This window comes from Antennarius striatus, chromosome 4, assembly GCF_040054535.1.
Source record: "Antennarius striatus isolate MH-2024 chromosome 4, ASM4005453v1, whole genome shotgun sequence".
NCBI classification, from domain to species: Eukaryota; Metazoa; Chordata; class Actinopteri; order Lophiiformes; family Antennariidae; genus Antennarius; species Antennarius striatus.
This window is the reverse complement of record NC_090779.1, coordinates 12,756,922-12,783,464: the sequence shown is the minus strand read 5'-3', so window position 1 is coordinate 12,783,464 and position 26,543 is coordinate 12,756,922. Positions and strand designations below refer to the sequence as shown.

Genomic DNA, 26,543 nt, shown 5'->3' with positions numbered 1-26,543 from the left:
AACCCCATACGAAGCTAGTCCAACTGTTCTCCCCCATGGCCATATTTCTGGTCTATAATAACATAAGATGCTCAAAAAAGCATTTTTGTTCATTCCACCTACAGCAAAACCACACCAAACATAGAGTAGCCTGTTGGGAGGGGTGCTACCATACTCAAAATACATTAATTAGCTATTTTCAGGCAACAATGTTGAGCTGGTGAAAATGTCAAGCATTCTGAGCAAAGCAAACGGATCCCATCAGGATTAACACGGAAGGATGCAGTAAGTCGACTCTGCTGATTTACGGTTTTCTCCGGGGTTCAAAGATTTTTAAATCCGTCTAACAAGGTCCACATCTAGGAAGCTGGGAGTCAGCAGCCAGAATGCAACATTGAAATGTCAATGAGACCCCACTCAAAAACAATGACCCACCACTGAATGACTGAGTCATTACTAACCTTCCATAACTCCTCCCCTACTGCCTATTAACCGTGACAACTGCTCATATTCAATAAAGACTCCAAAACATTTTTTTTAAAACATTGCCTTTATTCAGAGCTTTTTTGTAAAATATTTTAAGCAAAGAAATTTAAGAGTGGCAGCTCGAGCACCTGCAAGCATAGGTTGGAATGTTTACACAAAGTGATGGGTATGTATATATTTTAGTCTGTTTAAAGAGGGGTAGATTCAAAGAGTATTCCATCAGGCAATAGAAGACATTCAGCATGAAGTCACTGTCAAAAAACAAAGGAAATAACAACACACAAACAGCAAAAACATGCAAATTTATTGTGCTATGCTGACACTGGTCATGTATCAATACTGAAAATATTCCTCCCTCAGTTTTCTGGTTTAAGAACTGAATTTTCATCGAATACCTGAAATGTTTATTGAAGCAATTTTTACTGGTGGCCTTTAAAAAGGAAAGAAGGAGAATGACAAATTCTCAAATATACAACAGGGTTAAAATCCTGGTGAACTGAGGTTAAAACACCAAAATCCCTGCTGTAGTTCTTCGGTGCCACAACTTGGCCTGCATCATACAACATAGTGTTGTTGCTCCAATTCATCTTTCAAAAGAGTGACTAAAGCAACATAAGAGGGGGTGAGGCCAGAGAATGAGATGACCAAAGGATTGCTGAGATGTGTGTATTGAAGAACCAGAAAGCACCATGTTCCTTTTTAGAGCCACATGGTTCCATACACCTAACACCAGTAGAAGCACCTCAGTCCTTGTCAATCTCATTCTGCTGGCTGCAGGCCTTTCCAGTAATAACTTTGCTTGAAATAAATAGCAGTGAAGAGCAAACAATCAGTCAAGTATGGAGATGAACAACATGTGGCAGCCTAAATTTGTCCTCCCCCAAAGCTCTGTTTATCTTGCCAAAAAGAGGCTCAACAACGGATTTAAATAAATCAGACAAAAGTGGTTATGCCAGTAAAATGAAAAGACAAAACTAAACTAAATAGTCTACCTGGATGGGAGCCAAGGTATCAAGCGGGGGAAAAACTCAATATGAACATTACCAGATTAAATGCTTCCATTATATTTCCTCAAAAGGCCATTTGGTCATTATACATCTCAATGTGTAATTACAACTTTCTTCTGTGTAAGGGTTTAGGAAAAAATGACAGAAAAAAAAGATGAGGTCAAGAGATACTATGATAACAGTATAGAATATAAAAGAAAAATATCACATTAAAATTTCCCAAAAATGATTATACAGTCCACCAGCTGTGTCCTTTTCTGAACATTGGTGCTGGAAGACCAAAAGTCGATGGACTAAGTGTCTCTGCCTTCTCTCCAGTCTTGAGGTGTTCAGTCTGTCTCTCTCATCTGTCCAGCTGATCTTCTACTGGGACAACTTATTGCATAGCCAGTCAAGTCCTTCATACAGCCCATCGCCTTGGGTGGCGCAGGTTGACTGGATGTGCCACTGTGGGGTTAGAGATTAGATTGCAAAATTTAGACATACCTGCAGCTGAGTGCATCTTACAGGTCTCATTCTTATTTCTTATAGTACAGTACGCTTCTGCTCCGATTACTCACAGGTTTGTTCCGAAGGTTCTGTAGGCCTAGTTTGTCAGTGACTTCACTGACAGACAGGGCATTAGGAAGGTCCTGTTTGTTGGCAAACACCAGCAAAGCTGCATCTTTTAACTCATCCTCATTTAACTAAATGGAAGAAAAAAGATTGCAGCAGCATTAGGGAACAACACAATTGTGTCATAACACAAAAATAAAAACTGTGAATTACTTTTCATTACTTGTATGTTGCGAGTCCTTGTGCAACTGACATTTACAATTATTTAGGAAAACAGTCTAGAAATGCAGTCAGAACAAATGCTTCAAAATCTGAACGTCTGAAGAAAAACAAAGACAAGCATAATAGCAAAGATATTCCACTTGTTTGGAGATAGTCCACTTTTAGAATATCAAAGTTGTGAAGGGGAGCGTTTAGGTCGTGGACCCAAAATGAATGTGGGTCTATGGAGCTGAAGCACCAAACGTTTAAAAGGGTAAGACATTCTTAATAATAATGTGAGAATAAAATAAGTCCATTAGGTAATTCTTTGCAGATTCTATTGTAATTATACTAATAAGTAGGAAATCAGGCACCATAAGCCAATTTACATACCCTTATTAGCAGTATTAATAGAAATTATGGTACCTTAGCCAGAGTTACATTTACACATCAAAACTAATGCTCCCCGGGTCTAACTTAATTTGTAGACTAAAGGAAAGGGTGTATGTCAGAAGTTTACTTCTAACATACACAGATAATACTACAGACATTTAAATAGATAGATAGATAGATAGATAATACCACCATCACAAACTTTAGAGTATGCACACATTAACAGGAGTTAGGAGCTCTCCTTCTTTCTCTCTCACTTTAGTAAGAGTTTTTCACATGTCCAAAGCCAGGCGTAGAGAACAATAAAATGTGTCCTGACTAAACATTAAACAAAGCTAAGGAACAAGTCCTGACAATTCTATGCAAAAACAAAACAAAAACGTATTTAATACATACCATCTTTGACAACTCATCTGAAGACTCTGCCATTCTCTCTCTGTCATTACTATCAACTACAAAGATGAGGCCCTAGTTGAAAACAAACAAGAACAAACATTTCAGTGGTGAGCATTTCCTTTTTGTTATAGTTAGAGCTATAACAATTAGCCATTTAATAACTAAAAATAGCTGACGGAATGAAAAATAGTCAATTGGTTGGATAATGGAGGCGGCAGTAGCTCCATCCACTAATCTGTGAGTAATTTGACCCTTTTCCCACTTTTCTGACATTGTGCAGACAATAAGACTGCAGCAGTTTCACAACTATACATAAAATGTATCTAGAAATGACAATAAAAAGCCTTAAAATTCAACCTTTAAATTGCAAATGGATTTTTTTAAAAGACAAAAATATCTAAAATTGAAAACAGAAATGTTGAAAGTCAATCAATCAATCAACTTTTATTTATATAGCACTGAATCATATCAGAAGACATTTCAAAGCGCTTTACAGATAGAAAGCCAACAATGCCCAAAGCAACCGGTTTTTGAATATGATTCAAGATCCAAAGAATACAAAGTTTATAGGTACAGAATTGTGTATTCTAGACATGCAATATTACCAGTAATTCATGAAAAACAAATATACGGTTTGGCTGGTGCAGGTAACCCTTAGGCGAGTGAAGTTATTTTTAGGGTGGTAGAATAGAGTCCATAAAAGGCGAGCATTATTTAATCATTCATACGTTCAACAACAACAGAATTGTTAATATATTTTCAAAGAAAGCCTCTGTTAAATGATGTGTATTGCAAAGTAAGGGTTACAAAATATCCATGAACTAAATATTTCATTACATCTACTTGGAGGCTGTTTCATCATACTTAACATGCACCTTAAGGATATGAGTATACAGTACATGGTGCACTAAGTACAATTCTTGTGCTTGGTTGAAATGAGGATAAAGCTCAACTGTTACACACAGGGTGAGCTTGGCTGAATAAAACTCAAAACTGGCCCATGACAGTCAGAAAATTGCATTCATACCTGTGTGTTCTGGAAGTAATGCCTCCAGAGTGGTCTGATCTTGTCCTGGCCACCCACATCCCATACAGTGAAACTGATATTTTTATATTCTACGGTCTCCACATTAAAACCTTTACAAGGGAAGGAGAAAGGATTCATCTTGAATAACTTTGTATAGAAACTTCAATGACTATTGCAAAAACCAACCAGGTTCATTTCCATTCTAAAGAATGGTAATGAACTGCAGTGATACCTCTACTTACGAATGTCTCTACTTCCGAAATTTTCTACTTAGGAAATTTCTCAGCAGGAAAATATTACCTATACTTACGAAAGAAATTTCGATTTATGTAATGTAAAAACACAGTATCCGCTGATACTCGAATAAAACCACAGTATCGGCTGATTCTCGAATCTCCCACAGGTTCCTGAACGCAACATTCTCATAGCTGCTCTGCCATTGGCTATTACCTATTACGCATCTTCCTGGCATCCCATTGGCTAAGAGGGATGCCACTCCACCTCTGTGTGGAGCTAGAACGGTGCTTATGGAGTGTGTCGGCATTCGGCACTCGACCTGTGAAGTGTTCTGATAGTTTTGCGCAAATATAATAACTTTGTCAGTATGTATGCACTATGGACCCCAAGAAAGTGACGGAGAAAAGAGGAAAAGAAAAGACGAAGAAAATAGTTTTTTTGTTTATACAAACAAAGCAAGAGATAATAGAAGAGCATGAGAAAGGGATGCGTTTGGTTGATCTCACCCAAAGAATATGGCCATAATGCATCTACAATCGCCACATTATTAAAACAAAAGGACGTTTAAGAAGTTTAAGGCATTGTGTGGGTGGTTGGAAAGTTCAAAAGGAGGACTGGAATTCACTCTGTTGTTCGGCATGGTGAGATAGGAGCGCATGAACCAAAGAGGGCAAAAAACAATGGGGACAGCTGTTAAAAGGTAAATGACCGTCATTATTATTCTTTACTCTATTCTTTGTTTTTTACGTTATGCACAACTCTCATTTATTGTGTAATAATCTAATCGTAACATGTATTTGTCACATGTTTTGATGCATTTTTATGCTTTATAAAACATTTATGTTGGATTTTTTTGTGGGCTTGGAACGGATTACGGCATTTGCATGGAAAACGCGTCTCTACTTAAGTAATTTTCTTACGCAATTTCTTCCGGAACCAATTAATTTTGTAAGTAGAGGTACCACTGTACAGAGTAACTGTTAGCTCTTCTCTTACCAATGGTTGGGATTGTGGTAACAATTTCACCAAGCTTCAATTTGTACAAGATAGTTGTTTTACCAGCAGCATCCAACCCAACTGCAAGGAAAAGATATTTTAAAATCAGAATGTATTCTCAGTAGAGGTGAGAAAAAATGCTACTGTATATAAAATTATCTACAGTAAATTGCAGTAATAGCTCAAGTTTTTCATTAGATATATCCATCAGACAGCAGAGGCCATGAAAATATATCTAACTCCATAATGTGATCATTTATACTACGCCATTTTCTCAGTGAAACCTTTAAATTTTTTATAACTAAAGTAACTCAATGAACATGTCTCTATATCCAGATGGGATTAATGACGTAAATCAATTACACGTATCCATCAAATATTGAGGATTAAATAACCTAAACAAACAAATCTAAAGAGAAAAAACAGCTGACATAAGTGTTGTGTACATTGTAAATAATAGTAAATTTGAACTTTGTACTTCTTACATTAATGTAATAAATCAAAATAATTTCTACAATAAACAATTGGTAATGCTAACATAACATTTTACATTACAAGACATACACATGTAACCTATTTTCGAAAAGAAAATGACGATAGCATTTCATTATCAAACTTCCTCTAAAAAACGAATCCCTTTGAGCCAACTTTAGCCGAGAAAGCTATTCTTACATATTTTTAACAACGACGAATAGCATGGTGGCTATATTCACCTTCTGCAGGAAACTTAAAAGGTTTGAGAAACATACTGACATTAAATGCCTGAGAACTACACTGGCTAGGTACCGACTAACTTTAGCAATGTTAGCTGCAGCTAAAGCGACCGTGCCGTTAACCAACACTGACGTTAGCCAAACAAAACTTTACTCACCCATCAAAATCCTCATTTGTTTTTTCCCAAAAAATTTGGCAAAGAGTCCCGAGATAGTCAGCCCCATAGTGAAGTGGGGTTTTTTGAAACTGCAGAATAGACAGTGGTACTTTTTAAAACAGCTATTCTAATTTTGAACCAGATCCACCGACGAGTGCCACGTCCGGGCCAACGTGGAAGCAACTACGTCATCAGTTTGAATCAACTTTATTAACAAGACACGTACACCTCTTGACATTGACGTATGTAATAACTTCTTTTAATTCCAGGTTTATTTTACGGTTCTCCTTTCATTTATGTAACGCTATTTTCATGTGTTAATCTCCCAAAAAAAAAGGAAGAAAAATAGAAGACGACCTTAGCGCAGGTAAAAACAAACACACAAATAAACCATCAGGTCCAATTCCTACCGCGAGATGTCCATGTAACGTTTATTGGGAATTTATTGAATTTGCTATTCCTTATTTGTGATTACCGTTCGTTTCCAAATAAAATGGTAGTAAAGATACTTCTCCTGTCATAAGTACTTTTTATTAGCGATACAAATAAAGGAAATTATGATTGCTCCAAATAAGCCAAATGAGGTAAAACAAAAAATACTGGATTTTGTGATTGCGATTACCTTTAATTTTCCTTACTCCCATTTCTCCTGTACCTGACGACTCACATTTTAAATTATATCTGCAATACTGTCTTGTCTAACCTATCAGACACAAACTCTCAGCAGGTGGAGTCAAAACAGTGCACGTGATAAGGTGCAGACTTTTATGTAGGTCTGCATTGATAAGAGAACATATTTTCTCAAAGGCCTTTCATGGAGAAAAGTTTTTAGCTGGTTCCAAACTGTGTAAGTTTTGAAGAGACTGGTCATTAGATTTTTATCATGAATCCTGATGATATATTAAGTGAAGAGCAGGTAGGCAGTACATTTAATACCTTTTTCTTGTACAAGTAATTTAATTGAATACTGAAGCAGTTTCTTTACTTGAAAAAATAAAGGAGGCAGTATTAGATCAATATCTGATATTTGAATTTTGTTTTTCAGATTGATGTTCTGACCATTGAGTACTTAGTCTTACTCACACCCAGGTAATATATTTAGTAGAAAGCCTAGTTTTCATTAATGCTTGATTTTATTGAAAGGCAACTAATGCTATAACCAATGTTATTTATTCTAGCCAGGAGTTTAAGTAGAAAGTTCAATATGGCATGCTTTGAATTGAGTGGTAGTGTGAGTCTGTTATCAGTAGAATGACAATTTAATTTTTAATTTTTAATTGTTCTATTTCTAATTGAGAGCAATTTCACAGAGTGGGCTCAGTCCCCATTCTGTTGTGTCTTTGCTCAAGTATTTCTGCTTCTTTCATTCATTTATGGCAGAAAAACAAAACGATAAAAAGGAAGACGAACGGAGACTGAAAGGGGGAAAAAAATAACGGCAAATGCATTATTCTCAGTATCCACCCTCATTTTTTATGGAGTGAGGAAAGTTATAAATTAACGTGTGTGTCATTTTAGAGCTTTTTACACGTGTCACATGTGATGACACAGGTTGATTTCACATCCTTACACTCTGGCCTGGGTAATTGGCTCAGGGTTGGTGCTCATGAGGTGCCACACTGTCTTTAGTTTGCTAATTTATGTTCTTCAGGCACTTTTTATGCAATATACCACCATTCAATTTTTTTAACGCTTCACATATTTGTGATTAACTGCAGTGTGATTGGAAGCTTTTCTGTCCTGGTGGTTTCTATGGTGAAATGGAGACATTTAAACAAACAGGTCAGTTGTATGCTTTGAATATTATTGCGCACGGCTTTGTGTGTCTGCTTTTGATGGCAATGGAATTTTGTTCCTGAATGTTGTGTGTTCACAGTACAGTCTAAAATAATACAGCACAGCTGGTTTGTCACACATTAGAACATTATGAGTGATCACTCTTAATTCATGATACAAATATTTTTTTTAAAACTCTGAAGTCATGCTTACTATCAAGGTCGCTCTAAGTGTCAACGTATTCACTGTATGATTATCGCCACTAGTTCTTCTGTCAGTCTGTGTATGAGATATGTCAAAATAATGGTTTTCCTTTGACTTATGTGGAAGGATGCATCTTGGGGCAAAAAAAAAACTGACTAGTTTTTCATGCAGATATTTAATAATATTTAATATTATTAAACTAATATTTATGAATATGTATGGTTTTGTATGGGAAACACAGTAATGTGTTTTCCATACTATGGACCCAAAGCAAGATGTTCAAATCTTTTTTTTTGTGATGTTTACAGTTTCTTCCAATGTTTGCCTGAGTTCTATCTGCACTTGCACACCACACATTCGCAATCATTTGTGAATTCTAAATTAGTATGAAACCTCTGTCCTGACATCAGCTGATGTTGGCTCTAGCCACCAAGATGGAAATAATATTTCCAATACCTCTTAATTTTTAATGTTAACCTGGACAACACAGTACAGTCTATATTTTTGTTTTCTTGTGAATGTCATGGTCTTAAGGTGAAACAAGTAAATCTGTATAAGAGTTGTATTTTCTCACAGGTGCATCTCCTGGCACAGCTTGCACTGGCAGATTTCCTATCTGCCCTGATCCTGATGTACACCAGCGCTATCAACAAAGTCGACACTGACAACAATGTAACCATCTGTCAATACAGTCTGCCACTGTCTCTGGTGAGAAATGGTTTCCTTCACTCTGTTGGAACCTTACGTTCCCACCAATGCAATAGAAGATTGTTTTCTGTTGCGGAAAAGGGTCAGAGAGAATTTAAATACTAATCAGCACAGACAATTTGGATAGGAAGGAGAGGAAGAGGTTTGAGTAAATAAATACATCTACGTACTTGGATTTAAATGCTTTGCAGGTGAGGCATCTGCAGTTTTCAAAGTTTACAATCTGATTGACATTTTATTGTTTTATGATATCAATGTTAAATTTTTCCCTGAGTCACTTTTGACTGAAAAGATGTTGTCATTCCAGTATTAAAAACTATCACAATCTATGTCCTTACATTTTATTCAGAAACCTAAAAGGTAAGCAGGTTATTACTGTGATACAAAGAATTGTCTCAACATTGTTTCCTCGGATGGAGGTGATAATTCATGTGCTCATAGTTTTTCAAATTTAATTAAAAGGTTTTTGTAACTGTACTCTGAATTACATCAAGTAAAATCCAAAATTCCCTAGGATTTACACAATATTTTATAATAATAAATGTTCAGAACAAAGTAGATATTGACTTACCTTTAAGCAAACACAGAAAAGAATGTAATGTTGGAACAAAAACGGCTACTGTGTTTTCATTCAGTCGAGAATGTGGATTATATGATATTCAAAATATAGATATGGAAAATATTTAACCCTTTAAGAGTTCATATTTATTCTGGGGGGGGGAATGAATCACCTTATATTGCTGAACTGATGCACATGTACATTGTACATGTAATGTGAAATAACATGTTTCCAGATTTCACCATTCTTATTTTTCATCCTTGTGAATATGGCAGAAGACCCCCAAACAATGTTGTGTTTTCCATGAAAAGTCACACTTTTATTTACCACCATGAGTTGTAAAATGGATAGAAAATATAGTAAAGACATTGACAAGGTTAGAAATCATGGTTTGTATTTGAAATAATTTTTTCCTTCAAACTTTGCTTTCGTCAAAGAATCCTCCATTTGCAGCAATTACAGCATTGCAGACCTTTGGCATTCTAGCTGTTAAATTGTTGAGGTAATGTGGAGAAATTTCACCCCACGCTTCTAGAAGCCCCTTCACAAGTTGGATTGGCTGGATGGACACTTCTTGCGTACCATAGGGTCAAGCTGCTCCCACAACAGCTCAATGGGGTTTAGATCTGGTAACTGCGCTGGCCACTCCATTACAGATAGAATACCAGTTACCTCCTTCTCTAAATAGTTCTTTCAAAATTTGGAGGTGTGCTTTGTGTCATTATCCTATTGTAGGATGAAATCGGCTCCAATCAAGTGTTGTTCACAGGGTATGGCATGGCGTTGCAAAATGGATTGATAGCCTTCCTTATTCAAAATCCCTTTTACCCTGAACAAATCTCCCACCTCACCAGCACCAAAGCAACCCCAGACCATCACATTACCCCCAACTTGCTTGAATGATGGCGTCAGGCACTCTTCCAGCATCTTTTCGGTGGTTCTGCGTCTCACAAATGTTCTTTTGTGTGATCCAAACACCTCAAACCTCGATTCGTCCATCCATAAAACTTTTTTCCAATCTTCCTCTGTCCAATGTCTGTTCTTTTGCCCATATTAATCTTTCTTTTATTGGCCAGTCTCAGATATGGCTTTTTCTTTGCCACTCTGCCCTGAAGGCCAGCCTTCCGGAGTCACTCTTCACTGTGAATGTTGACACTGACATTTTGCGGGTGCTATATTAATGAAGCTGCCAGTTGAGGACCTGTGAGGCGTCTATTTCTCAAACTAGAGACTCTAATGCACTTATCTTCTTGCTCAGTTGGGCAACGGGGCCTCCCACTTCTCTTTCTACTGTGGTTAGAGCCTGTTTGTGCTGTTCTCTGAAGGGAGTAGTACACACCGTTGTAAGAAATCTTCAGTTTTTTGGCAATTTCTCGCATGGAATAGCCTTCATTTCTAAGAAAAAGAATAGACTGTCGAGTTTCACATGAAATTTCTCTTTTTCTGGCCATTTTGAGTATGTAATCAACCTCACAAATGTGATGCTCGAGATACTCAACCTGCTCAAAGGAAGGTCAGTTTTATAGTTTCTCTAACCAGCTGATGTTTTCAGCTGTGCTAACATGATTGCAGAAGGGTTTTTCTTATCATCCATTAGCCTTCTCATGCAATGAGAAAACACATTGTACCATTAGAACACTGGAGTGATAGTTGCTGGAAATGGGCCTCTATACACCAATGTAGATATTGCACCAATATCTAGAATAGTCATTTACCACATTAGCAATGTATAGAGTGTATTTCTGATTAGTTTAAAGTTATCTTCATTGAAAAAAACAGTGCTTTCCTTTCAAAAATAAGGAAATTTCTAAGTGACCCCAAACTTTTCAACGGTAGTGTATATATTCTTCAATGTTTGACTGCAAAATTCAAATAACAGATACTGAATGACATTAAATTCAACCATATGGTATTTCATTTATCCATGCATATCTCTCTGTGTTATGTTCTGTTCCAGACGTTCTATTTAATTTCATTTCTGCTGGTTGTGGTTTATGCATGGAAGTCAAAGAATGCAGTTCAAGGTTGGAGAACAAGGTCTATAGAAGATGAAGGTGCACAGGTGAGCTGTCAGCTGCACTCAGAAATCCTTTTTAAAATCTTCTTCTCCTTCTCCTTTCGGATTTTCTCTTCAGTGGTCGCCACAGCGAATCAGTTTCCTCCATCTAACTCTGTCTTCCGCATCCTCTTCTCTCACACCAACTACCTTCATGTCCTCCCTCATTACATCCATAAACATCCTCTTTGGTCTTCCTCTAGGCCTCCTGCCTGGCAATTCAAAACTCAGCATCCCTCTACCAATACATTCACTATCTCTCCTCTGGACATGTCCAGAACATCTCAGTCTGGTCTCTCTGACTTTATCTCTGGACTGTTGACCCTAAGTACTTAAAATCCACCTTCTTGGTCTCTTCTCCTTGTAACCTCACTCTTTCACTTGGGTCTCTCTCATTCACACACATGTAAATCCTTTATAAATAGTTAGAGTTAATGCTGCATTTTTTTCACCATATCTGTTTTACAGAATCCATGTAGAAAGACAATAGTCGCTATACCTGTATGTGCCTTGGTGTGGTGAGTTTATTGTACTAAAGCACATTTCTAAATGTTAACAATTTTATCCTAGATGCAAAGTTATTTAATGCTGCATCTGTTTTTGAAATATCGCAGGTTGATCCCCATCACAATGTACCTAGGATACGTCCTCACCCCATTTATAACAACTACGGTGCTGATTCCAATCACTGACACACCTCTAGAAGAACAGTTCCATAATGAAAGTAAATATTGCACCAGGTGAGTGTACAACCTTCATGATCAATTCCTTTAATGCCAATGTGATGAAACAAGAAGTGAAAGTGAAGCAGGTGTTGTTCCTTTGTGTTTTTGAGCTTCAGGATCTTTCTTATGTTTCAGCTGTCTTTTATTCTTGCATATCTGGAGTGATTCCTGCTCTGATGCTGTGAGTTTAGAACTGTCAATTTCAAACTATTATGCAGATGTTTCTTGTATTTCTCATTGTAATTATTATTTTATTAGCATTTCAGATAGGTTGGCTGCAAAGTGAGTTTGTGCTAAGAGATTTTTTTTTTATTTCCAGGAGTTAATCCATGACACTTTAACAAGAATATTTCTTTTGGTTGTTGTCATACCACTGATGGTGTCCTGCTCTGTAAGTATAGTACTACCAAACTGTGTTGTTATTATTTTGATTAAAGCATGAATGCACAGAAGTTGTAATTTACTTTCAATGCCATCTAAAGGCTTGAATAGTACCACTCGATTTTGGGTCGCAGATGATTTGCAGATCATTGACACCTCATATGTAATTAAAAATAGGAATAAAGGAAATCCACTTTATTGTCCCTCCAATGGGGAAATTATCTTTTTACACTCTACACACTACAATTGCATGCAGTTACATATATAGGTTAGTGATGCATACACACATAGTTGAACACAGGCCCCTGAACACAACACACTAGGGGCCTGTAGGCATGCAATTAGTAACAGCACACAAAGAACTGTAGGGGAAGGCAGAGAGTGATGGGTCACGCATAAAATGCAAAGCATTTCTAAACATGTAGGACAGGTTCGTGTTGCTTTATATCTTCTTCTTACAAAACAAAACTGACACAAATTCTTCATCTACACTTCTGAGACTTTCGATGCTCAAGAATTTGAGTTCTTCTTTGTCACATTTTACATTTTATCATGTACCAAACATATTAAATGGACTGCTTCAATTTGCAATTTACACAGCCTGCCGATGTTTTTACAGGCAGTGTTGCATTTTAACATGTGGCAAAGCTGACGTAAATCTTATTTTCTGGATTCAGATCATTTACTATAAGGTTGGTAAATGGCATGAAAGACATGAGCAGGAGGGGCTTTTTCCAGTGGAGGGAGATGGTCGTTCAAGAAGACGAATCAAAGGAGTGTTTTCTACAGCAAGAAATATTGTCATGGTCATTTTATTCTGCTGGACACCAGGTACACACACTTGTAAGGCTGATGCAATGGCTATCACCAGTGATGAATCCATGACAGATTGATGTCCTGTGTTTTTTCTTGCAGTGCTTTTGTTGTCGAACCTGATGTTGTGGACAAACATTAAACAACACACCCTTTTTGGCCTTTATGTCATACAGGTATGTTTCAGGAATGAGACCAGAAGACAATTCAAATCTTCTGATATATTGGAAGATTTGATGTTTTATTAGTAATCTTTTTGTTTATCTCAGGTCGCCAGCGTGTCCCTGCAAGGCTTCCTTAATAGTATGGTTTACGCCTGGAGACGACCCAACTTCACTGAGGTCATTTTTGGGGAGAGTACACCCCTAGTGGCATATGGCCGCCAGGCCTTCTTTGATGAGTCACTAAGGAGCACGCCTTGATTGCTGGCTCTATACTTTAAGAGAAATGTATCTGTTGCAGCAAAAATTCAATGACCTGAGGAAGACCAACCGCATGCAAGCCACAACAAGATATGAAGAATGCACAGTTTGTGACCTTTTCATGTATTAGACTGAAATGTGGAGCATACTCATTTGCAACAAAGCAAACACAAACATTTCAAACTGGCAGGAACTGACGCCATAGCTCTTTCCCTCTATTAGTGGTCAAACGTAGCCTATAGCATATGGTTGTATTATATTTTAGCGTATAGTAGCACCTTTTTTTGTGTCCATCTATCCACACCATTTTCAACTGCTTCATCAACTGTGACCGGTTGCGGGGTGCTGGGGGGTGCCGACCGGGAGCATGAGGCAGGGGACAATCGGGACGCGATGCCAGTACATCATGGAGCCACACATATACACATACAAACATGCACGCACACATTCACCTACAGCCAATTTGGGACCGGCTAATTAACCTGACGTACATGTTTTTGGAGGTGGGAGGAAGCTGGAGAACCTGGAAAGTACCCATTATACCATTAGCATAATGGCATCAAAATGTCGTTAAATATATCTTAGAACTCAGCTGTAGTTATATATAATTAATAATGTACTGTTTTAAATCATTTTGTATTGGTTTTGTTTGGCATCTGGAATTTATATCATGCAAATAGTTCTCTATCTGACCATTTGTGTCATCAGTGACTTGATTTTACAGCCTGACTACGCCGTAGCTTTCTCGGCGAGCATGGTTTCATCTTGCATGTTCAGAAGCACGTGCAAACAGAATGACAAAACGTGCAGAGTCTCAGGTGGATATTCTGTGTAATGTACTGAAACGTGATGGGAATGACATAAGCAACACAATGTTTACTTTGTCAGCAGCATGTCATTAAAAGTAGCGTGTGGTCGTAAACCAAGGTCACGCTAAAGGAATGTCTGCTTTGTTGTTGTTCACTCGCACACACGCGCACACACACCCTATTGCCAGTCTTTTTCATTTACTTGTTTGAAGGTTGTTTTTCTATGTTACACTGATTTTTTCATTTCTCATGATCTTATTTTATCTTTGCATGCTTTTACTCAGTTTGTACTCTAACAGTGCAGCACTTTGTTTATTAGTACTATTAATGATATGATTGTATATTTATTTGTTTTGCATGTATTTCATGGATGTCATTGTATTACATGTCATATTTTGTCCTCGGAAATCCTTTATCATGTTTATCATGTTTAAATGAAACACATTTAAACATGATAGTTATATGTGTTTCGTTTAATTCTCATATTTCCTCTTCCCTTTGTTATTCATGCTTTGTAATGTCATGTCATTTTTAAGGTGACTTTGTAACATCTTTCTGGGAATACAGAAGAAAACTTGGACATTTACATTCCTTCATGTATATTGTACTCAACCAATAAATTTCAACTTAAATCATGAGTGTCTGTCTCTGAAATGAATTTCTGTTAATGTTTGACAGACTGCACCCATTGCTACTTATGCAAAAAATCACCTGACTCATTTATTTGCTGTACTGTAAAACAGAATTCCCATAGAGGTTGTGCACAGTAATTTCACTAAAAGTCACCAACAGATGGGCCCAAGGCTTAGAATGACACATATTTAATCAATACACCGATAGATGCACTGAGTAATCAGGTGGCAGTAAACCAAAGACAAGTCTCTGTTGTGTTGTTTTTGTGAATCTTCTGAACTGTTTATTTCTCTAAAATAATTATTTGAGCTTCAATGAAAGATGTAACTTTTTTATATGAATCCAGCTGCACCTTATTTTTTTAGTGCTCAAGATATAAGGCCTATTCATGGATATTGTGAATAAAATAAGGACAATGTACCAGTTCTACTGAAAAAGAAAATTCGAGACCAAGTCGTAGTCAGAATCTAGAAAAAACAGACAGCTGCTGGAACGTGTTTATTGAAACAGTCCTTGTGATGACCTGTTTACACCACTTTGCAGGGGTTTGATCATATTTTTATGTGTGCAGTATTGTAATATATTCAGAATATATTGAGAGCCTAACCCCCCCCACCTCCCACCACAGACAACCATGCTGTAGCTACACATCTGCTTTGTTGCTCCAATTGATATATGTTCTAATATTTATTACTATTATTTTCTGAATTGAATTTCTGGATTTCAAAATATGTGCTGTCATGCAGTATATCACAAAGTTGCGCTTGCAGGATATAACATAAACATTTTTTTCCAATCACAAAGCCAGATCTCCTTATAACATCATCATTGCAATACAGCTTTTCACAATAATCTATCAAATACCTGCATTTGTCATGTAATTTGTTCGTCAATGGGATAAACTCCTCAGTCCACTAAAATTCCGGTGGTGCCACACTTTAATACCGAACTTCACTATTGTAAATTTTGAGCCATTCCTGCATCAAAATCGTGTTTTCCTCCTGTAAAACAAAATATGATGTGCTGAAGTAGACTTGAACTGTCAATCAATGACATTTTAATTGATCATTTGTATTTGGAGTTGAAAGTGTCTCCACATCAAAGTAAAGATGAATGTTTTCTAAATTAATGGTGCAGAAATGGGGCTAGTTATTATTATATACAGATAGTAACAGATTGAACAAAAAATGAGGTATTTTTCTCCATGGCTAAAAATGGAAATCTACCTGTTAATATATTATTTTGTAATATATATCTAATGTAAAACATATTTTAACAAAAATCTTCTTGCTTGACAGTAAAACATATTCAGAATACAGAAAATTATCATCTGGCTCCATGTTCAAACCAGACGAAAGTTGGACGACAGCTGTACATCAGCTGTTCCAGCATCCAAACAGTGGTGCTAGGGGTGCTGGAGCACCCCACTGCAACAGACCCTCACTGAGAAGGAGGTGTGTTAAAAAGGACAATTCAGTCATAACTTTATGATTGTTCTCATTGTAAAGACCTCAAACACAGCTCTGCCCCAAACTTGCAGCACAGGTTCAGAAGTTGCTGCTGCAGTATTTCCTCTGTAACTCTTCGCTTTTCATTTCAGAAGTCCATGGACAACGATCTTTGCTGGGCCATTTCAAAGTTCCCTCTTCGACCTCCTGCCCTACGTACATGGACATTATAATGTCTATCTTCCTCTTTCTCTTCATCCTCTTCCATTACTCTATCCTGTGTTCCTAGAGATCTATGCACCATTCCATGATGGCCTGGCGTTCGGCCTGGTTTCACACTGGGCCAGCTCTTCTTCCGCAGACTGCTGTTGAAGTCTCCAACAGGAGGTAAAGTGCTCTGGAGTTTCCCTCTGAAAGGAGGGAGCTCTATGGATCCCCTACCCATGCCATGTGCACCATGACAGGTTTTGACAGAGTTGACAGAAGCCTGGGAACCACAGTGATGTTCATGAATGCAGCGTGAGCCCAATGATGACCTTCTGAGTGCTTGCATAGACTGGAGTTCCTCTGACAACTCCCCAAGGTCCCCACACATCTCCTGAAGGATCAAGTTGCAACATTTGAGACTTCTAAAAATAACCATGTGAAGCCAATCATGTATCGAAGTAATAAAACTGACCTTGTCTCTGAGTGTAAAGAGTTCATAATGTGGAGGGTCGAACACCTCCTGGAGGTCGCCCCGGTGGAACAGATTATTCTTACGTATCAACACCTTTAAATTATGAATGAACACAGTTAATCACTTTGCTACATCACTGCTATTTCCACACGCATATTATGGACCATGATTCAGGATAATTTACTCCTAACTCTTTTAATTACCTTTTTCCGTGGCTGTTTGACTTGAACTAGGATGGAGAAGATGAGCAGCAGCAGCACAACCCCAGTAGATACACAGATTACCGTCCCATGAGTTTTTGTGATATGGTGAAAAACACTTTTGGTCTTTTTCTCTGGATGATGGATATGAAGAGAATGGCAATGAGCGAAGAAACAGAGCAACATTCAGGAACTGAGAGGAAACCAAAGATGCGTTCATCAAGAAATCACATCAACTACAGTACCAATAAACAGACAAAAGCTTAAGATATTTTCACTAGAAAGTCATTGATGATGTGATCATTTTTTTCTTGCTAATTGTAGGAGCCATTCATGAGGGTTGGACCGATATGTATGTGCCTGATGGTGCATGTGTGGGTATTGGCTTGTGGTGGGAGGAGGAGTGGCATGGGGGTGGGGGTGTGTCTTCAGTAGTTAAGTAATGCCACTCACCTGTTTTCACCAGTTACCTATAGTTATGGCGTGAAGTGATCACCGGTGTGAAACTTTTCTGTTGACCGCTTGGGATATTCTGACTGTATTATTGTCTTTGTTTTATTTGCACTCGAAATGACTATAAGTGTTGATTGCTGTGCAGCGTATCAATAAACAAAGATTATAAATCAGATCCAGAAGCCAATTGCAATCAATTGGCTTGCGTGCCATCAGTTAACTCCAGTGTTTAGCCTACGGTGGCTGTTTTGTCATCCATTCTTTTGTCAGCTGCAAGACTAATTGTACAATATCAGTGTGTGTGACAGGTTATTGTGTGAATCACTCCCCCCATAGTTACAAGGGCAATTCCATCATTACTTGTTAATGTGGTTAATACTGTTGATGTTGTTTGTTCATATGAGGAGTTTGATTATTTGGTAATATACTGGTGATGCCTCACAGCTGTGTGTAGTTAGATCGATTGCTCTGTGATTTGTTGGTAATGCCTCAGGGCTCTGGTAGGGGGAGACGCGCTCTGATGCTTCATTCAATATAATAAGAGAATGACAGAGCTGCGTGTGGTTTTCCCAAGTTCTCTCTCACTATCATTTCCCTATTTAAGGGCACAACATATGCACTACTTTGTGGAGCATTTTGGTACCATATTGGGGTCCTTTCATAAATAACCAGAATTACAACTGCAGATCCTGTAGGGCATAACACGTCAGAACCAGACATAACTTCATGTTATATTACATGACACTGGTCATTGTTATACAGCACAGACTTATAGAAACTTTAAAATATATAACAACACAATGATGTTGCAAAACAGAAGTACCTATGCAGTTGCTTTCATCCCAGGGAAAGACACAGTTTTGTACTCCATTACACACCAATGAAGTGTTGATGCACATATTGGTGTGACAAAAGAACGTCTTTCCTATACAGGGAGCTGGAAGAGAAAAAGGTTTATCAACAGATAAGAAATGCTTCTTTTTTTGTCATTCACATATACTGTATAATGCAGGGAGGTACAGCAATCAGCAAATCCCTCCAGCCATAGTTCGTCTCATTGTCTGTACATTTAATTCATGCCATTTCTCAAACAGCCTTTTGACCATTTTTAAACACTACCTATTTTAAATGAGCCAGTGATGTAGCTCAGTGGTATAGAGAATATGTTTCACATGTATCCTGCGCAGGGTTCAAACCCCAAAAACCGTAGGCCGGTCCCAAACCCAAATAAATGCGGAGGGTTGTGTCAGGAAGGGCATCTGACGTAAAAAAAAAAAAAAACAACTTTACCAAACAAATAAGAGCGTTCATCTGAAATGGAAAAAAGGATGACACGTTGTGGTGACCTCTAATGAGACAAGCTCAAAGGAAGCGTGTTTACTTTTTCTGAAATGAGTTTTTCAGACATTAAAAAAGAAATGCTAACTATGTTAACATGTTTATCAGCCACATATCCCCACTTTGTTAAAGAGATATACAATGTTTGACATTTTGCATATTTGAAAATTGGTCTGAAATACATTTTTTCTGAAGTGTTTTCTTTTAGACATGTAATATTTTGACCATATGATGCCCATGGCTCTTCAGCAAGCTCTTTAGAAAGTTTTAGAAAAAAGAAATCTAAACTATAATGCACTTGATCATCAAAGAAATTACTTCCAGGGAAAACCTGTTTGCTAATGACACTTTTGCTTGTACAAATCTGTAGGTCATGGATTATATCTAGTCTGTAATAATCTTGGCCAAAATTATGTTAAAGCATTTCAGTTTATAACAAATTTATTGACTAATGGATACGGATAAAATTGTTGACTCTTTCCACAGGTATGATTAAAATGCATTTTTTTGTAATATATGACAATACATTTTAACCTCGAATGTGTGTCTAAGCAAGTTTACTTGCAAAAAGAAAGCTAAAACTCACGGTCTGCGAAAGACGTATACAGCATCCGGAAACGGCTGAGACGGCTCGTCTCGTCAGCCCACATCCTGATTACTCCCACACCGGTGTCCAACATGAGGTCATTAGCTACTGTACTACAGAACTTAGCCTGCAAGAAACCGCACACCACTTACAGATGTGGAGGTGTAGCTTCATTGATGCCAAGGTCTGTAGAACGGTTGCTACATGTTTGTGATCTCAATACTACGAGTGTGTGACATGGAAATAAACAATAACTGCTGTTCTGTAGTAGAATGAGAGAGAAATTCAGAGCTGAGAGCAGAAAGAAGTAAAATGTACAATAGATAAAACACCTTAGGGGAATTGGTTTTAATGTTACAATACTGTGCAATAAACTGTTTATTACACATAAATTAAATTACCTTTAGGTCCTCAATGGCATTACTGCCATCATAAACAGCTACAAAGTTCTTCTTACATTCATTTGAGTGTTCCATCTGGTATTCCAAGAATCGCAGGTAAATCTGGAATTAAAAGGAATTTACAGGACAGGTTGTTCATCTTTCATGTTCACCTTTCATGCATGGAAGCATTGCTTTGGATACATTTCCTTCTTTGAACACATTGCTATACCAAAAAATCTTGCATAAATCACATTGAGACAGCTTGACCGCATGGGACTAATTTTGCAAGATCAACACATAAGCTTTGCTTTGTACTTAACGTGAACAGAAGTTAAGTTGTGGATGTAAGTGACTGTGTAAAAAAAAGAACCTCACTTTAGGGTATTTTTAACACAAAGTTAAAATTAACACTCAAATGATAATGGCAAGAAAATGGCAGAGCACAACACAAGCACATCACAACAATGCACCTAATAAATTACATCCCACCTCCTCAAATCCATATTAAATATTTTTTGTTTCCTATCACACCTTTGTAAGTCAGCACTTTTCCCTAGATACATTCAGATACTATTAAGGTGAAAGTTCAACTTATTCTGCTGCTTTTTGCTAAAAAGCTTTACCCTGTTTTCGGATGGCGCTCGTATGGTCCAAATGCAATCCACTGCTTGGTCCGGCTGCATCTTATACTCCTCCTCCACTTGACTGGAACGGATCAAACCATCAGGCCCTGTCAGCTCAAACTGACAATCTGACCCAAAAAAGGCAAAAAAAAAAAAAAAAAAGGTAATAAAGTGACACAGACAGAATAGATTAGAAGTAATGAATACACACAACTAACATTACTGGGGTTAACATTTTCTCAAATAACATCTGTGGTGTATTACGGGAGAACTAGTAATTCATTGCAACGCTTGTATTTTCTCACATATATCAATTTAAATGTATAATAAAGTGTTACTGGTATAGCGCATCAAGTAGTAATAAAAGCAAAGCAACTACAGCTGTTGTCTTCAAATAAAATGTGACCATTTAAGAAGGCTGAACTGGTGGTTAGCTAACCTGGGATGGGGTTTAAGAGTCCTCCCACATGTAGATGAAATTCAGGATCTTGAGAAGAAATCATACAGACAGTAGTGAGAAATCAAAGGCATCATCAGTGGAGATACAGGCTTTTGTCTTACTAATAATTGCAGAGCTATTTGATGGAAGTATCTTTGAGGAAACTTGATGGACATTCAGCAAGATGGTACTACAAGCACATCAATACACCGGGTACCAGTATGCCCTCCTACTGTATTTAATGACCTGCAGTAAAGCTGTACTGGACCTGGAAACCAATCCCCTCCAGCTCATCATCACTGAAGAACCGGATCCACATGAAGCGTCCACTGGAGAGGACGAGGCCAGGACTGGCTGAACCACAGAAACGATGGATGAGTGGGGAGAAGCTGAAGGGACCGTCCCGCACCTCAATGTGGTCGAATCGACACTCAAATGAGGCCTCGATGTAGAAGGTCTCATCAAACTGCAACTCTATCCTCTGACGGGGCAAGGCTAGGGGAAGCAGAGCACTGAGTCACATCTACCGCATCAGAGGTGATGCACGGATAAGACGCTGCAAGATCATGAAAAGTAAAGTGGAAACATATCCTGGATTGACCTTCTTCTGTGCATTTCTGCATAGGAGTTAGGCCAAAAGCAATTACATGTTACTGATCTTTCATACCTGAGATTCTTTAATTTGTCAACAAAAATAACAGAAATTAACATAAAAATCTGCAATTTCCACAAAATAGTAGAACAGGGGTTGCGATATTATTTGACTGGTGTGCATGTTGGTTACCTTCCAGTACATACAGGCACTCCTTGTTGGGAGGGTACGTATGTGGATAGTTTGGAGAACTGAAGCTGCCACCTTCTGCATTTCGAACCCAGTTTCCACAGTGACGAGAACGCTGTGGTCGTTGGGAGGGTTTAACCCCTTTTGTTCCTGCGCCGCCATCTGCATGAATACAAAAGCCAAGAGATGCATGAAAAATAAGGTGCAGAAATAGAGAGGGGGCTCTAGGACTTAGTCCAAAAATTTTACTTTAAAATAAACTAAACAATATGTGTCTGGATTGAATGCAGTCCCTCTGTCAAGCAAATGCGGTTACCTTTAGTCTTTTGTGCCAGAGCAAATCCCTCCTCGATGACCAGGAGGAATATCCAGACTGTACAAGAAGCCACAGTGCAGGTACAAGTGTGTGATCAAGGAATAAACAGAGGGAGAGAGAGAGTTTAGTTGAATTTGTGTGTCTGTGCTTGCTGTCTTGGTTCACTCAGCTGAATCCCTGAATGTTTACAACAGACCAGGGGTGGGGAGTTGAGAAGGAGGGAGAGAATGAAGGCATGCTGCTTTCAACATCTGCTTGCTTAACTCTTCCTCCTATTTTTACATTCTCCTAATCCCTCGTGTATGTAAGTCAGAGGATAATAATATGGGCTGTTTGGCAATCTGCCGTCTACTATGATGCTGTATAAGGACAGCTCGTGGTAAATAAAAAAAGTCCAAGTCATGTTCTCCATTTGTGTCTATTCCATAAAGCCTGACCTAGATGCAGCAGGTAGCTCCAGGGCAACGGGCCACAAAAATCATGTTTGAGTTTTCACTAAGGTGGCAAGTTGACATGTTGCTGCAAAACACAAACATCATCATACATGCTGCAGACATTTGCACAAAATGTTATATTATGACATAAGGAAGGTGACATTAGAAATATTGTTCCAGCCATTAATATGTATGTTCTGCAATTTTCAGGAGGCTGCACTTCTTATTGCTAATGATTTATTATTCATTTGGTTCTAAACTGAATAGTCAGTGCTACCAGTCCTTATGACAATAAAGTTGTCAGAATATGTCATTTCTGAAATACATCTCAAACTTGACATCCAAAAACCTCACCTCAGCAGTGACAAATAATTTTAAGAGAGTGAAAATGATGGTAAATTTAGGAGAACGATAGCTGACTGACATGGAGGAATTCATCCTGAATCTCCCCCACGGAGAGCCACAAGCTGGGGATCCAAGAGAGAAAACAGATTTTTCCCTTTTGAAATATAATTTTATTATTATTATTATTATTATTATTATTATTATTATTATTATTATTATTATTACTTTCTAGTTAAACTTTGTTCCACTGAGACATAATGCATAGGATGTCGCAGAGGAACTGGCCGCCGGTACACCACAATGATCTGAATACTAAAATGTTACGACTAAGTCTTTCATTCAAATTTTCGAGGGAAAAAAAGCCCCTTTGTGTGGCCTTGTTGTGGGGAATGAATGACTGTATTTGTCCCTATTTTGAACAATGCATAAACAGTTTACGGGGGAGAAAAAAAAAAAGCTGCATAAAAGTGACATCTCTGATCATCTAAAAGATTAGGACAGATTATAAACTCTGACGTCTCTCCCACTGTCCCTCAGAAAGAAAAGGAACTCTTACACCAAACGTGGATGATCGCACTCACCTACGCGCATCCTCTCAGATCAAGACCGCTTTGTGGGGCTGGTTTTCAAACTTGAACAAACTGTGTGTCCCTCACATCCCGCTGCCCGTTTAAATCAATGGTCCGGATTAGAGCATGTTATCGACAGAACTCACATTTTCATCCTCCTAATCCTGAACAGAGGAAAGCCTCAGGGGCAAAAAAGGAGCCGACGAACTTCTCCGTCATCATCAAAAACTGTGAGAACAAATTTAAAGGTTGCGCCTGCGGTTTGGATCCCTCCGACAGCGACACAAACTAGACCCACCGTCTGTCTGACGCTACCAGCACAGTCGGCGCATGTGTGTGTGTGTGTGTGTGTGTGTGCGTGCGTGCGTGCGTGCGTGCGTGCGTGTGTGTGTGTGTGTGTGCGTGCGTGCGTGCGTGCGTGCGTGCGTGCGTGTGTGTGTGTGAGTTTGTCAGACACCCCTAGAAGCTCTAGAAAACGAGTGAGGGGTTGTTTTGAGGTGCATCAGGTTTCAGACACATTCTGATTTTTTTTCTTTGTCTCCAAGAACTGTCAGGATTTTTAAAAACAGTTTTGCAATAATCAAGTATAAAGGACCAATCAAGGATAACTAGGACCAAGGCAGTCAGACACTGCAACATCCTCACCCCTGAATTTAAATTTTACCTTGATCGATGAAGATGGCAAAGGCAGAGCAGAGGACGAAATGGTGGAAGCTGAAAAAGGAAGAGTGTTGCATGACTTTTGGGAAGGAGTTTAGACAGGCTCTGGGTGGTCAGGAGGTGCTTCCAGATGACTGGACAACTACAGCTAATGTGGTCGGGGAGACAGGTAGGAGAGTTCTTGGTGTGTCATCTGGTAGGAAAGTACATAAGTAGACCTGGTGGTGGAATGAGGAGGTACAGGAGTTTATACAGAAAAAGAGGTTAGATAATAAGAAGTGGGACACTGAAAAGACTAGACAGGAGTACAGGGAGATGCAATGTAAGGTGAAGGTAGAGGTAGCAAAGGCCAAACAAGGGGCTTATGATGACTTGTATGGTAGGTTGGACCCAGTGGCTGGGAGGAGATGTTCACTCCGGAGATGTTCTGGTGGGAGCAGGAATCGATCCACTGATGGCTGGGCGATCTGTCTTCAAGACATCTGCTCTACCGCTGAGCCACTGCCGCCTCCTAGAGAGGTGGTTTGTCCTGGAAAGGAGAGGTATGAAGGTTAGCCTCAGTAAGACAGAGTACATGTGTGTGAATGAGAGGGACCCAAGTGGAAGAGTGAGGTTACAAGGCACATACAGGTATAGTGACTATTGTCTTTCTACATGGATTCTGTAAAACAGACAGATATGGTCAAAAAATGCTGCATTAACTCTGACTATTTATAAAGGATTTACATGTGTGTGAATGACAGGGACCCAAGTGGAAGAGTGAGGTTACAGGGAGAAGAAATCGAGAAGGTGAAGGATTTTAAGTACTTAGGGTCAACAGTCCAGAGCAATGGAGAGTGTGGAAAGGAGGTGAAGAAGTGTGTACAGACAGGATGGAACAGGTGGAGACAAGTGTCAGGTGTGATGTGTGTAAAATGAACTGAAAGGCATACAAAACTGTGGCGAGACCAGCGATGTTGTTTGGTCTAGAGACAGTGTCACTCAGGAAAAGACAGGAGACAGAGCTGGAGGTAGCAGAGATGAAGATGCTGAGGTTCTCTTTGGGAGTGACCAGGAAGGATAGGATCAGGAATGAGTACATCAGAGGGACAGCACATGTTAGAGGTTTTGGAGATAAAGTCAGAGAGGCCAGACTGAGATGGTTTGGACATGTCCAGAGGAGAGATAGTGGATATATTGGTAGAAGGATGCTGAGTTTTGAACTGCCAGGCAGGAGGCCTAGAGGAAGACCAAAGAGGAGGTTTATAGATGTAGTGAAAGAGGACATGAAGGTAGTTGGTGTGAGAGAAGAGGATGCAGAAGACAGGGTTAGATGGAGGCAACTGATTCATTGTGGCGACCCCTGAAGGGAAAAGCTGAAAGGATAAGAAAACCCTGACCTCCTTGCATAAGTCAAAGATCAAAGCTAGTGCTCTGACCTACAGTCATAGATCAAAGCACTAGCTTTGACTCTATGTTCTTACTCACACTGGCCTTCCTTTCCTTTCTATCTTATCTGGTTCCAAAGTGTACAAAAGTTGAAATTTGACCTTGACCTAGTTTTTTCAAGATCAAGGTCATCATCTCATTTTCATCTCCTTTGCTGCCCGTGTAATGTGTTTTTTGTTTCATCTTTCAATCTACAACGGTGGCGAAGATATTTGGTGGACTAAAAATGGATGACTGGACGAAGAAACGAACGGACGAACACACAAATGCTGACAATTACATGACCGCTTTGAAGTGGGATACGAAAACCCAGGCATGGACGCATGATACAGATTGAAAAAAAGGAAAAGTGATATGAATGAACAGGAATTTTTTTGACACTATTTGGAAACTCTTTTCGAATTGTTCATGTTTTAGCAGTGATAGTGTTGGCAGATGTTTGTGTGCATATATAAGTCTACAGAGGTAAAATACTACATACATACACACTTGCACATATACAAACTCCCACATAGGACACCAGTGCCTTCAGGCTTTTGGCATAAATCAGTCAACACAGCGCATTCATGTGGACATCAATGCAGAGCAGGGGCCAGAGAACACTCCCACTGTTTTTTTCTCGTTTGT

The 26,543-nt window shown here is 38.6% G+C and overlaps 3 protein-coding genes across 4 annotated transcripts; 1 reads left to right on the top strand and 2 right to left on the bottom strand.

Moving 5' to 3' along the window:
- Positions 1-510: 510 nt before the first annotated feature.
- Positions 511-6,320, bottom strand: LOC137594232 (ADP-ribosylation factor 4-like). Its single transcript, XM_068313579.1, has 6 exons — positions 6,149-6,320; positions 5,278-5,358; positions 4,045-4,154; positions 3,018-3,089; positions 2,033-2,158; positions 511-1,919 (listed from the first exon to the last, which is right to left on the bottom strand). The coding sequence occupies exons 1-6, from the start codon at positions 6,213-6,215 to the stop codon at positions 1,836-1,838; spliced, it is 540 nt and encodes a 179-aa protein (XP_068169680.1). The 5' UTR covers positions 6,216-6,320; the 3' UTR covers positions 511-1,835.
- Positions 6,321-6,504: 184 nt separating this feature from the next.
- Positions 6,505-14,899, top strand: si:dkey-30c15.2 (uncharacterized protein LOC558938 homolog). Its single transcript, XM_068313957.1, has 12 exons — positions 6,505-6,515; positions 7,194-7,237; positions 7,867-7,930; positions 8,705-8,836; positions 11,353-11,457; positions 11,920-11,969; positions 12,066-12,191; positions 12,312-12,357; positions 12,496-12,567; positions 13,235-13,388; positions 13,473-13,546; positions 13,640-14,899. Exons 3-12 carry the CDS (start codon positions 7,901-7,903, stop codon positions 13,790-13,792), a joined length of 942 nt encoding a protein of 313 aa, XP_068170058.1. The 5' UTR covers positions 6,505-6,515; positions 7,194-7,237; positions 7,867-7,900; the 3' UTR covers positions 13,793-14,899.
- An 846-nt stretch (positions 14,900-15,745) lies between these two features.
- neto2b (neuropilin (NRP) and tolloid (TLL)-like 2b) lies at positions 15,746-24,631 on the bottom strand. 2 transcript variants are annotated; one of them, XM_068313288.1, is made up of 12 exons: positions 24,493-24,631; positions 22,481-22,537; positions 22,168-22,326; positions 21,630-21,878; positions 21,384-21,431; positions 20,945-21,072; positions 20,340-20,441; positions 19,939-20,065; positions 18,838-18,951; positions 17,565-17,695; positions 17,362-17,454; positions 15,746-17,280 (listed from the first exon to the last, which is right to left on the bottom strand). In XM_068313288.1, the coding sequence occupies exons 1-12, from the start codon at positions 24,563-24,565 to the stop codon at positions 16,831-16,833; spliced, it is 1,731 nt and encodes a 576-aa protein (XP_068169389.1). In that variant the 5' UTR covers positions 24,566-24,631; the 3' UTR covers positions 15,746-16,830. The 2 variants fall into 2 exon arrangements, with proteins under 2 accessions (XP_068169389.1, XP_068169390.1); XM_068313289.1 differs by lacking the exon at positions 24,493-24,631 and adding an exon at positions 23,841-24,093.
- Between the last annotated feature and the right edge of the window lie 1,912 nt (positions 24,632-26,543).